General features: G+C 49.7%; 5 protein-coding genes across 5 annotated transcripts; 2 read left to right on the top strand and 3 right to left on the bottom strand.

Moving 5' to 3' along the window:
- Nucleotides 1–141: 141 nt before the first annotated feature.
- FMAN_13851 (uncharacterized protein) lies at nucleotides 142–1,086 on the bottom strand (the record flags this gene model as incomplete). The annotated part of the gene is made up of 1 exon (XM_041833371.1): nucleotides 142–1,086. One exon carries the CDS (start codon nucleotides 1,084–1,086, stop codon nucleotides 142–144), a length of 945 nt encoding a protein of 314 aa, XP_041683742.1.
- A 1,604-nt stretch (nucleotides 1,087–2,690) lies between these two features.
- Nucleotides 2,691–4,678, top strand: FMAN_13852 (uncharacterized protein; the record flags this gene model as incomplete). Its single annotated transcript, XM_041833372.1, has 6 exons — nucleotides 2,691–2,814; nucleotides 2,883–3,288; nucleotides 3,338–3,340; nucleotides 3,393–3,588; nucleotides 3,636–4,591; nucleotides 4,639–4,678. 6 exons carry the CDS (start codon nucleotides 2,691–2,693, stop codon nucleotides 4,676–4,678), a joined length of 1,725 nt encoding a protein of 574 aa, XP_041683743.1.
- Nucleotides 4,679–5,898: 1,220 nt separating this feature from the next.
- Nucleotides 5,899–7,366, top strand: FMAN_13853 (putative dis1-suppressing protein kinase dsk1; the record flags this gene model as incomplete). Its single annotated transcript, XM_041833373.1, has 5 exons — nucleotides 5,899–6,113; nucleotides 6,175–6,524; nucleotides 6,578–6,891; nucleotides 6,949–7,117; nucleotides 7,173–7,366. The coding sequence occupies 5 exons, from the start codon at nucleotides 5,899–5,901 to the stop codon at nucleotides 7,364–7,366; spliced, it is 1,242 nt and encodes a 413-aa protein (XP_041683744.1).
- Nucleotides 7,367–7,449: 83 nt separating this feature from the next.
- FMAN_13854 (uncharacterized protein) lies at nucleotides 7,450–8,994 on the bottom strand (the record flags this gene model as incomplete). The annotated part of the gene is made up of 3 exons (XM_041833375.1): nucleotides 7,450–7,822; nucleotides 7,873–7,920; nucleotides 7,973–8,994. 3 exons carry the CDS (start codon nucleotides 8,992–8,994, stop codon nucleotides 7,450–7,452), a joined length of 1,443 nt encoding a protein of 480 aa, XP_041683745.1.
- Nucleotides 8,995–10,978: 1,984 nt separating this feature from the next.
- FMAN_13855 (uncharacterized protein) lies at nucleotides 10,979–12,654 on the bottom strand (the record flags this gene model as incomplete). The annotated part of the gene is made up of 3 exons (XM_041833376.1): nucleotides 10,979–11,522; nucleotides 11,583–11,816; nucleotides 11,876–12,654. The coding sequence occupies 3 exons, from the start codon at nucleotides 12,652–12,654 to the stop codon at nucleotides 10,979–10,981; spliced, it is 1,557 nt and encodes a 518-aa protein (XP_041683746.1).
- Between the last annotated feature and the right edge of the window lie 94 nt (nucleotides 12,655–12,748).

Below are 12,748 nucleotides of genomic sequence, written 5' to 3' on the forward strand. Positions count from 1 at the left end.
TGATGGTGATATCAGATAAGGTTGTGAGATTAGCTTGGTTGCACGCTAAGTCATGGTGTTGACGAACAAGGGTTAAAACTACATTCAATGTCTAAGGTTTGGAATAATATTTGTAGCCACTTGTTCAACCAGTATCTAAATCTAATTCGCTAAAAGTTCCTCTCTGTGCTTATCAACCCATGCCTTGAATGTAGTAGGCTGTCTGCCCGTGTACTTTCTGTAATTCATCGACGCCTCTCTACACGTCTCCGGCTCATACAAACTCGCTGGATCACGCCCAAGATTTGCTAACCTCTCAACAGCAGACTTTATCATCGGCTCTGGAAATCCTCTCGATCTGAGTTTCTCTCTGTGTTCATCACTATTGATCTCTTTGATGCTGATATCCATCCCCAGACCTTCGCTTACAACTTTCCATGCTGCACGCTGGGAGAGCAACTCTGGTCCGCATTGTGATATGACTAACTCCCTAGACGGAGGAGTTGCTGCGACTCGTGCACCTGCGAGAGCGCCGACGTCTTCGGGGGCGAGATAATCGAACGGTGCGTCGGGATGAGCCAACTCGAGCTGTCCTGACTTGACCTCTTCCCAATCTTCCAGCATCTGGATATTGCTTGAGAAATACGCAGGGCGGATGACAGTATAAGCAATGCCACTTTCAGCCAGTGCAAGTTCAGCCTTGCCATGAACAACAGCTAGGATCTCATCTGCTTCAGAAGATGGTTTGGCACCTCCATTCTCCGTAACACAAAACGAAGAAAGCAGGACAACATGCGTGATACCAGCCCTCTTCATAGCATTGTATGTTTCTAAGAGACCGTCTGCTGCTTCGAAGAGTATGTATGAAAATGCTACAGTTGCTCCTGATTCAGATACGGCGCGCTCGACGGACTTGGGGTCTGAGAGATCGGCTTGGACGCGAGTGAAGCCAAGTTTCTTCTCAAGTTCTGGTGTGAAGCCTGGGATGGGCTTTTTGGTATTGCGCATGGCGAGTGTGACTTGTGCACCCCTGGATTGGGCTTCTAGGGCTGCAGCACGACCGACTGCGCCTGTTGCGCCGAAGATGATGGCTTTGACTGAAGACATGATGATATATATCTGGTTGTTCGAATATCTGAAATAAGTTGGAAATGTGAGGACATAACATAGATGTAACTTAGCTTATTATATACTCAAATCTCTCTCCTTTTGACTTTACCGTCTCTCGGAATCGGCCTTTTCATTATAAATATCGGTATTCTACATTGTCCGATATCGAGGTTAGTCGATGCGTCGGGATTTGCCAGAGCGTACAAGTCGCCACAGACGTCACCCAATCGACGATTCAAGATATATTCTTTGGGATTGCAGCGAGACATCGGACAACGAAAACTGTCCGAGTGGATGCGTTGTTTGCTTGGCTTTTGTGGAGTCATCTACGTAATAGACTTGAGATTTCGCCTCATCTAACTTTGATAGAGGGGACTGTCGTGAAGTGGCGTGAGAGACCAATTCAAGGATATTTAGTAATGTATAAAAGAGAGTTTTGGATGAGTTTGCTCTTGAGATTAGGGTTTGTCATTGGCAGAAAGTGAGTTACAAGGACAAGGCCGCGTTGCTGTCCTTTCAGTCAATGCACGAATATTCGAGTGACATCCTACGGTAGTTTGAAAATATATGCTTATAGTATGTGAACTTATTTACTTTATTTCAAGGTTGTCGGTTCTCTCTGGATCTTCAGTGAAGAAACGAGGTTGAGCGCAACTCTCATCGAGAATCTTTTACTATGCGCGATTGCACCATGAGGGTATCGTGGCAATCAATGTCGGGTGCAAACACTATCTTGACCAGATGTGGATAGATCAACAAATTCACAGGTCAATGATACTGGATTCTCAGCCATGTTCCATCTCCATGCGAGATAAGATAACAGTGCATTTGCTCCTTGAAACATGATCCAACAGAAGCAAAGTAAGCGTTGAGGCTGCGTCACAAGAGCCTTGGCAAATGCTTATTTCCAGCGGCTCAACCACTATCAGTTTATCTCCGCCGACTGTTGATCTTCAGTGTCCTCAAGATCAGCATTATCCTCCTGCTACAACTCACGCTTCACCTTGATACAGACAAAGCGTCAGGCCCCCTCGGTTTTAAACAGATTTTAATTACGATTTACCTCGTCAATGCTCAACCTTAGCTTCCCTGGACCCTCCATGCGGGGCGCCGTCATCTCCCGCGAGAGTTTGACCAGGGGGCGTTTTCTCCCCCCCCCCTTCGAGGCTAGAAGCTCGATAGAACGATCTCTAAAGTAAAAAGCAAGATATTCTGCAAAAGTCACAGGCTAAAAGAGTAGACGAATGGCATAAATGGCGCAGAGGCGGTGCTCATGACCTGCACTGTAATGCAATGCAGACAGATCAATCAATCTTGCTCGTGACGCTAAAAAATCGCTCGCTACCCTTATCCTTATCCACTGGGGGTCCCCCGTCCCCAATGTTATCAATTAAAAACAAGGGAGGAGGAATTTTGGGATTATCGTCGCAAGTACCCAGCCTAAGAAATAAGGGGTAAATTGACAACAGTGCTTATTAGCGGCGTCTTTAGCGATCAAATTATCGCGAGGCCTCCTTTTAAATTATGAGACCCCCCTTTCTTCACCAAATTCTTGATTCCATCTCTCTTTTCTACACAGAACTCACCCTTTTTCACCCTCAATGAGTCCCTCCCTCGCTACGGAGACCACCAGATACAATGACTGCTCACCGTCAAGTGCGAGCGAAGATGAAGATGACGCGCCTGACCCGCTGAATCACCATGGCATCGATTTCAGTATACGAGGTGCGCGCATAGCCCCCTTTTTTAAACGAGATGTCGGAAATGACGGGAGAACTGATTGTGAGAAAAAGATACCATGAAGCGAGCGCTTCGTGCATCATCGCGTTTAGGAGATGGCGTTCGATACCAACAGCTTGGAATTTCGAATTCAAATGATTTGGAGACGCAGTCACCGCCTCTTGACCGTACGCAGTTCGACTTTAGCAGCCACCATGAGGGAGTCTCATTTTTCGGCCAGATCCGATCAACTGTCGTTGCATCGCGACTGAATTGGCTGCTTGTTTTTGTACCGATTGGATTGGCGGCGCATTCGTTCCAGATTAATCCTCTCGCGATTTTCATGACGAATGCGATTGCTATCGTGCCGCTGTCTGTTATGCTGACAGAGGCGACGGAGCGTATTGCTGCCGATGCGGGAGATACCATCGGTGCGCTGTTGAACATTACGCTTGGAAATCTTGTTGAATTGATTATCTTGTGAGTTTTGCTGTGAGACTTTGAGAGAGATTTAGCTAATGCGATGCAGGGTGTGAGTTGAGATGAGATTGAGTTTTAGTGAGGCTGAGAACTGACTTTGATAGCGTTGCACTGGTGAATAATCACATTCGCATCGTTCAAGCTTCGATTTTAGGTAGTGTTCTCGTAAACCTTCTTCTTATCTTGGGCTCTGCGCTCTTTGCCAGCAGCATGTCCAACATCGACCCTCACAGCAGCATGGAAGAGTCAGAGCTCCTGGCCGCTCTCCTCTTCGTCTCAGTCTTTGTCATTCTCATTCCCGTAAGTTCACTCATCCTTTCACTCATACAAACAACTGACTTGAGCAGACTGCATTCGACTACACTTTCCACATGAAAGGAAAGAAAAGTGAAGCCGCATTGAGTATGAGCCGCGCTTCATCGCTAGTAGTCCTCGTCATCTACATCGTGTATTTCGCGTATGAGATGAGACCCAAGCATGTCGAAGCACCAGCAATTCCATTACAGCCACTACACACAGAGCATCACCAACACCGACGAAATCAAGGCTCAACATCTCATAGTGCGAGGCTTATTCGGTTTGCCGACCAGGAAGTTCCGACTCGTGCGAGGAGCACGACGCTTGATACGATGAGCGTGGCTGAAGCTGAGGAGGAGCGCGGGAAGAGAGAAACAACTCGTGCTAATTTGTCGCATCGATCGAGAGGGAATTCTCGATCCCACTCGCGTTCTGGCTCGAGGACTGAATTTCATGGGTCGGAGATGCGGGATCTTTCGGTTGGGAGTGCCCAGTCGAGAACGACTATTATGGAACGACCGGAAGTACCGGGTCACCCATCGCACCCTTCCAGCACGAGCGGCACTGTAGCTGCTGTTACAGTGCTGTTTGTTTCATCGGCGCTCATGTCGATGAATGCCGAGTTTCTCGTCAAGACGATTGACGATGTCACTCATGAAGGCGGGCTATCAGAAGCTCTGATCGGCCTGATCATTCTGCCCGTGGTCGGAAACATCGCGGAGTACGTGACTGTCGTTACAGTCGCGATGAGAAACAAGCTTGAGCTTGCTATTTCTGTTGCTGTCGGATCAGCGATTCAAATCGCTCTTTGCGTGGCGCCGTTGACGGTCCTGATAGCCTGGATGCTTGGTCGGGATCTTGAGATGGCGTTCAACGTCTTTGAAACCACGACATTAGTTGGATCAGGTTTATTGATCAACCTACTGATTCTGAGTCGTGCGGGCACTGCCATCAGAGCTATTGGCCTGAAAGGCGCTCTGATGTTTGCCTGCTATGTCATTATTGCGTAAGTTGCATTTGGCCCTTGGGAATGAACCTACTAACACATTGTAGCCTTGGTGCGTACTATGAGCCGCACGGCAAGACAAAATGAAGTGAATGGGGAGAAATCAAAATATGATTATGATAATATCAAGACTTAAATTCATCAGAATATAATTTCCCTTCAATCTTTAATCGTATTTGCTTTAACAAATACAATGTGAGAAAAGTTCATTCTCGATTCCGCTTGCAGATTGCATATCTAGATTTTATTGCAAATCATATCGATGTTGCAAAGAGATCTTATGCCTTCGCCATACTGTCGTACTGTCGAGACCTCAGGCCTCGCCACGGAGGGCGACCTAGCTTTGTGAATATCATACCACTCAGAAATCTTGCCAGAGATTGATTCTATTTATCCTTCGAAAATTTTACGCTCCCGTCGTCGTACAGGTGAAACGAAGTCAGCACTTTGGAACCCCGGCAAACCTGCCCAGACACATGAGGCTTGGGATCTTTCCTCGAGGTATGCGGTTGACCACTGGGATGAAGGATTAGTGACTTTATAGCGTGGCACTGCTTTTTACTTCTTACCTGATAACTACTCTGGTCGCCTTCCATAGCTTGGGATTGCAAAAGAGAAAATAGCAAATTTTAGAATCATAGAAGTGTCTAGGCTTACAGCCTCGCCACATGATATCTAGAATCATGATTAGGAGAGGAGCAAAGAATCGGTTTGAAATGATAGAATGGTTACACTGATAAGCTTGCCTTTGATGTGTATTTATGCTTTGGACATGTCATTGGGACAATGGAGATATGTGTATGTTGTTCTATCACTTGCCAATAAATCATCTGGGAGAAGACAAAGAAAAGGGACCAGATCACTCAAGCCAAGCTTGCCTATCCTCCGACAGAGCGTTGGCAGTTCATCAACCAAAGGGGCCAGCATCTCTTCTTTTGTAAGAATCTCATGTCACTTCAGCCAAAGCCCTGGTGGTCTCATCCCAAGTCTTACGCAACATCTGTTGGCCACTGATCTCTCTTCATGTATTTAGGGAGGATGAGGATATGCTGACCCCTTTCATCTGTACAGTCTTGGCTGTGACTTCTGAGGCGTTAGCCAACAATGGGCTTGGTAGAAGAACAAAGTCGCCCCACTTTTGCTTATCGACGCCACTTTCGTTCAATCTCGCGCTCTCGTCATCATCAAAGACAGTGCCTCAAACATCTCGACGCATCATATGGCGCCTCCAAAGGGCAATGCAAGGCTTTGTTCAGATTAGCACCCCAATAAACGATTCGTGAGGAATGATCAGGTTCAGGCCCTTCATGGCGCTGTACCACCAACCATGGCCGCCGTGTGCCATACCTGCAGCACCCCTTGATCTTACATGTCCCATCGAGGAAGAAAAGACACCCAATTACAGCCCAGAGCGTTTCTATCCTATTCGGTTAGGGCAGCTTCTGAATGGAAGATATCAGGTGGCAACCAAGCTGGGGTACGGCGCTAATTCGACCGTCTGGCTTGCTCGAGATCTGAACCGGTAGGTTCGTTATTCAGAGTTCATAAAAACTCAAAAATACGACAAAGACTGACTCCACTAGATGGAAGTGGTCTGCAGAGAAGTACGTTGCTATCAAAGTCAAGGCGACCAAGAGCTCAAAGGCACGAGCCTCTGCAGAGAGAGAAATCGATATCCTCAAGCATATCAACCAAACAAATCCTAAGCACAATGGGTGGCACTTCATTCGAAAGCTTACCGACACTTTTAACCTCGAGAGTCCATATGGTAGTCACCCTTGTCTCGTGTTAGAGCCTCTACGTGAGCCGCTTTGGCTATATTGCTCCAGATACATCGGTGGCGTTATCCCTCCAGACATCTTGAAGATTCTGCTTCAGATGATACTTCTGGCGCTTGATTACCTTCACACCGAATGCTACGTTATCCACGCTGGTAAGTGGTTGAATAGACACTGAGGTATAGGATACTCATAAAGCTTATTGCAGATCTCAAGCCCGACAATATCATGATACGGATTGAGGACCCAAAGATGTTTGAAAAGGATGCAATCGAAGAATATAACAATCCCTTACCCGAGAAACAATTAGACGACCGCACCATTTACTTATCTCGAAACAACTTTGGACCGCTTACTCGACCAACGGGTATCATACAGCTCGTCGACTTTGACCTTGCTGTTCGCCCAACACCAGGAAAGTTGCAATATGGTGCGATTCAAGGAGAGAAATACCGAGCACCAGAAGTGATCCTCAACTCTGGGTACAGCTACTCTGCGGATATTTGGAGCCTTGGAGTGATGGTATTTATCCCTCTGTTGTCAAGCGGGAGGAACCGTGTCTGACCATGCGTTTGATAGCTTTGGGACCTGCTTGAAAAGAAAAGCCTCTTTCACCCTGTGTCTTTCGGGGACGGGACGGGATACGTCGACTTAACCCATTTGGGGCAGATCAACGCCCTGCTAGGCCCCGCCCCTCAAGATCTTTTGACGAAAGGGAGAAGGTCAGCCTCATTTTATCACGAGAGCGGTATGTGATTGTCCCTAATGGCTCTCCGGGGCAATGGCTACTGACACATGACCAGAAGAGTTGAAAGCCCGGTGCCATATACCCAGTGATTTCAGCCTTGAGAGCACGCTTACATGTATGGCTGGCGAGGAAAAGAGGCGATTCATCCACTTCGTCAAGAGAATGATAACCTGGCGCCCCGAAGATCGAAGCACAGCCAAAGAGCTTCTAGCCGACCCATGGCTCTACAAAGACTTTCCTCAAGAATAAAAATACAATCAAAGCAATAGAATCACAAAGACACCCAATCTGTACATCATTCCGTTCGTTTATCATTGGAAGAGTGTCTACCGCTAACATATAGCTGCCCTCTGTCCTTTATGTACTTTACTCTCATCATCCTCATACCGCCTCCTACTCGACGGCACAACAGCGGATGGATGCACTCCCCCCATGGAAGCCGGTATTCCCATATATGCTGGAATATCCTCGCTCAGCTCGGGAAAGTGCTGGAAAAAGTCCGTCGACATGGTCCAGGCGTTGATGTCGCGGATGCGCTGCTCGAAAAGTGGCGATATGTGGTATTTGCCCGTGTGCGCATTGTGGTAAAATGTATCCTGGAAAGTGTCCGTCCAGAGGATCTTTAGGTTGGTTTGGAGAAGCTCCCAGAAGGTGTTGGTGCAGTATTGGTGTTGGGAGAAAATGAGGCGTTCGCGGAGACCGGGCCTGCGGGTGGGGTTAGTTTTTGTGGTGGTGAATTCAATTGAGTTGCTTACCAGACGAAAAAGTCAATGCCGTATGAATGCGGTAGTGCTTGTGATGGTCTGTGGATTTGTTAGGTTTTGGCTCATTCACGTGGGAATTGGCTTGTCGCACCTATTCCAGTACCATCGCGGTAAAGTCGCGCGTCTCTCCATCGTAGGGTCGCCGTGATACGTGATCAATAGATGACATATCCTCATGGCAGCCAAACGCTCTGTATCCGCACAATTCGCAAAGCAGAGCTCATCGGCCCTGCGCAGCTTGCGCCACGTCGGCGTCATCTTGCCCGCGCGCTCGATGCTATCCCAGCCCTCGACCATGGCGCGCACGGGTATATCCTCGGCGTTGTACTCCTCCATGGCAATCTCGTCGGCGGAGAGCTTTGTGGGTTTGACGAGGACTTCGTTTATTGCGCGCCAGATGTTGGGCTTGACGTCGTGGTAGCCCGAGGCGCAGTTCGTCGGGCTGGAGCAGTGGCAGAGCACGGGGGCCTTGGGGATGATGACGTCGTCCTCTTCGGGTGTTGGGGGGAGGTTTGGGAGGAGAGGCTGGATGGGGATGAAGCCGTTGCCGGCGGGAGGGAGGATCGAGTTGTCGAAGGCCATGGAGGTAGGGTAGTGCTCTGTCGTCACGGCGTAGTTCCAGCCGTCGTAGGAGAAGGGGTCGTGCGGGGGAGGGTGGTTGATGGGGAGTTCTAGTATTGTAGAGTTGCTTGTTTCCGACGCTGCTCTTTGGGTCATGATTGGGACTATTCGTTCGTTTGGTGTTTGCGACTGCGACTGTGACTGTGATTGTGCTGGTCCAGCATAGGCTGGCGACTCGGATTTTGACTCTGATCGTCGCTCGCTCGTGGAGGTGGCGTTGGTGGTATCGCCAATGTGCCGACGGATCGTGGAGCCTAAAGAATCGAGGACCTGTAATAAATTGTCCCTCTCCTTGGTGACCTTGCCTAATTGGTCCATCAAGGTAGCTATTTGCGCATTAGAGTCGTCCTGTCGAAGGTTGTCGACCATGCTCTCCAATTGAGCGATGCGGCTCTTTGTTCGCTCTCGCGCCAGGCGTTGGGCCTTGCGATCGAGCTCCCGCTTCTTGAGCCGACGGGCTTCGGCAGTCGAGGTCTGGGTTTCATTATACATGATGATCGCCTTCAGGGATGGGACAAGAAACAAGAGGATGGGGAAAAAAAAGAGGCGACCGGACCAACAAGCAGACTTATATCCGTTGGAAGGGTGAGCTAGTTTACCGTTTACATCCCAGAATGAAATAGGGAGGATGAGATGGGATGAGACGAGATGGAGAGAGGGGTTCGTGGAAGTGAATCTGGGGAAGCGGATCACGGGCTTTTGATCGATTCACGCTACCCTCCTAGTCATTTAGTTTAGGTACCGACGAACGGTAGGTATGCTATAGCACCTTACCCAGCAGCCAGGGCAGACCAGACCAGACCAGGGAGCCTCCGCTTCGTCTATTTGGACTGTGCCTCAAGGCTCAGGCTCAGACTCATGCTCATGCCAGGGAAAACAAGCTTCAGCGCTAGAGCGCCACAATGGAGCTGAAAGGGATAACACCGAGATTTGGTAGGTGATGTAATCAGCAATAAGCAAACTAAACCCACAACGGCTGGCTCCGATTTGCCCGGCACAAGGATTAGGGTGCTCATTCGTGGCGTTGTCCGTTCAGCTCTAGTCTGCGGCCACATGTCTTTTGTCTGTCTCGAGTTTCCGGTTCTCAGGCAGTTCTTAAGGGCCAAGCCGGAGGCCCGCAGGATCTCCACGGGGCGCAACGTTTCGGTTGGATAAATGACTCGCAAACCAGTCCCGATTCACGTCTCAAAGTAACCTAACTTCACCTTGCGACGCGGCTCTGGTCATTCAAGATAAGATCCTGATCCTAGTTGTAGCTCGACACGCTTGGATCTTGGGTAACTAGAGGTGTCAACCATGCATGCGAGATTAGCGATTCAGGTTCTTGGTTGCTGGATACGGCGAGATCATGACGGCTATCAATCCTATTGACTGATACACGGCAGGGATCTCAGCTTTGCAGGAGTTAGGGCCAAGTATTGTTCCCTTTCGTATTGGGACGATCAATTGTGCGACGGACGTTAGTTAGATCCAAGAATTGGGATGAGATGGGATGTCACAAGGCGTGGCGTGGAATGTCAGTTTGGCGTTTGTTGCGCGTTCCCTTGACCACCAAAACGGCCCCCAAGGCCGCCCACTAAACGAAGTGCATTATCTTTGATGGATGGATGGAATTCCAGATAATACCATATCCAAGTCGTAATGGCATTCTCTGATCTCATTATAACGTCAAATAAGCGTTGAGCGGCGATGTCTCAAGTAGTCACACACAATGTCTCGTAAATTAATTTGATTGCCATTGAATTGAGGGCTGAACCATACCTGAGACTTGGGACCCCGAACCTGGTCGGGATATTGGAATTGCCGACCAAATGAATCTGCCACCAGATCAAGCCACTGACAGAACGCGCGTTTACGCCCCTAAGATCGTTCCCTTACACGAACTAGCGCGTCGACACTGTAGACGGTCTAGGCCCTTAGAGTCGGAGCAAGAGCCGCAGCGGATCCCTCTGAAACTGGAGCAGAGGCCCACTAGCCACTCGATCGAGTGTCCGCCCGTGGGTGGCTATTAACTACCCGGCGGCACATTTAGTTGACCCATCGGGGGTCAACGGAACTTCCGTGAGGAATTTCCGGCACGGCCTCCTAAACCTTTTTCACAGCACACCACCAACGATGAAACAGGTATTAGATAGGGCTGATCGTGGATTTATTCAGGAAATGAATCTTAGGGATTAGCATTTCTCTCCAGGGATCGTCGAGTAGGTATTTCCGTAGCAGCTGAACTCCAAGACACGTTCCCGTGGGATCGACACTGCTAGTATTCTGAAAGCTGTACCTAACGCCAAGGACCCATGTCGGACGCAATAACTTGATTGGGAGCCGACTAAGTTTGCGAGCCCGCCCCAACTTACGACGGAACAAGGACCATCTCCCGTCATTCAATAGAATTATATCGAGATGTCACCAAATTCCACTTTCCTGTCTCTAGGGAGATTGTCGCCCTCAACTTCTGTAGCTGTCCAGCGCCCCCTTTTTACTCCTGCTTCAGACCGACTTTACCGGCTTTACGTAGCCCGACGCCTCCAATGAGAGCACAGAGAAGCATGAATGAGAACATGGTCCAGAAACTTGCCTTGTAGCCCTGGAGAAGAGCCTCAGCTGGCTTCGATCCTGCATGTTGCTTGCTAACAAGGGTTGAAATAACCTGCATCACGGCTAATCCCATGGCATTTCCAAACTGGGACGCTGCGTTGAATACTGACCCAGCCACTGCCTGTTTGTCTTCGGAGAACGTTTCAGTGACGACTATCAGACCCACTGTGAAGAGCACGTCTGCTGAGAAGGGCATGAGCACCTGTGCGAAGAATGCAGCTGTCCAATACGTCCACGCAGGGTCGATGACTGCCATGAGCAGAGGCGAGATTGCTGTGAGGACAGATGTGATAACAACGAGCCATATAGCAGGGATCTTGTGGACGACCAGACCTGTTGTGAAGTTGAGGGCCACACCCACCACGACGCTAGGTAGGATGCGAATAGCTGCATTGAGAGCTGATAGGTGCTGCACCTCTTGGAAGCTAGGTCAAGATTAACAACGTGGGGGATATTACGAGCTGTCATTCGGGTTTAAAACTTACAACAGACTCGCAAATAGCTCTAGCGAGTTTATGACAGCGTTGGATAAGGCTATGGTCACGCAGATCGTGGTAAAAGAGTGGTTCCGCCAGAGCGCATTCGGTATCAAGGCCGGTAGACCCCTTTTCACCTGAAGATGCATCCAGCCGACAAAGAGCGGCAGGGCAACGAGGCTCAAGCTGAGAAGAACAATGCTGCTTGCCTCTTTGATGCGGTACACGTCTGTGCTGATGATGCTATGAAGTCGTCAGTTATGCCGCGCCGTTGAATTAAGACACGGGTGACGGTGGCGTACGCTAGAAAGTATGACAGCAGTGCCATGAAAGCTGAAGCGAGAAGAGTGCCGAGCCAATCAATCTTTGTCGCAACGCTCTGCATTACCTCCTGCAACGTTCCAAGCGGCTCGGACTTTGGCAAAGACCAGAAACCCACCGCGGACAATACAAGATTGATGCCACCGTAGAGAAACCAACCTGACCTCCAACCAATAGTCTCAACCAGCACTCCGCCAAGGACGAGCCCAAACGAGAAGCCAAGCGGCTGGCTCAACCCCAGACACGCAAACGCGAAATTCCTCCCCCGTCCCCGCGCCAGCGTCTTCGTCACGAGCGCCACAGAGCTCGAGAGATGCAGCGCGAGCGCAACGCCCTGTAGGGCCCTTAGCGCAACTAGCTGCTCGCCCGCGCGGACGAATCCGCAGGCCAGCATCAGCGCGCCGCTGAGGATGCACCCGACCAGATCGACGGACCTGGCGCCTAGCACGTCTGCGAGGGCGCCCGCGAGCAGCAGCGTCGAGGCCGTCGCGAGGCTCTGCACGGAGGACGGCCAGAAGGCGAGGGATGGGGGGAGGGAGAGGTCGGCGGTCATCTGGGGCAGACCCACGACGATGAGGCCGTTTGTAGCGCTGGCTGCAAAGTTGACGCCGGACAGTTGGAATGTCACTGCTATTTTCTGTAGACGAGATGCTGCTGGGGTGCTGTTGGCGACGGTGTTGAGTGGAGAGTCCACGTAACTCTGTGCCTCGGCAGTTGAGGGCAGCATATCCTCCAGCAGTGTTTCTGTCTGAGTGGCCATCTTGTTTCTCGGCAGTTCAAAAAATGTGATATATCTTTTCGACGTGATACTCTAAACTCCAATTATTTGTCGTTGTGTTTTATCTATGAGACAT

The sequence above is a fragment of the Fusarium mangiferae genome (assembly GCF_900044065.1).
Source record: "Fusarium mangiferae strain MRC7560 genome assembly, contig: FMAN_scaffold007, whole genome shotgun sequence".
NCBI classification, from domain to species: domain Eukaryota; kingdom Fungi; phylum Ascomycota; class Sordariomycetes; order Hypocreales; family Nectriaceae; genus Fusarium; species Fusarium mangiferae.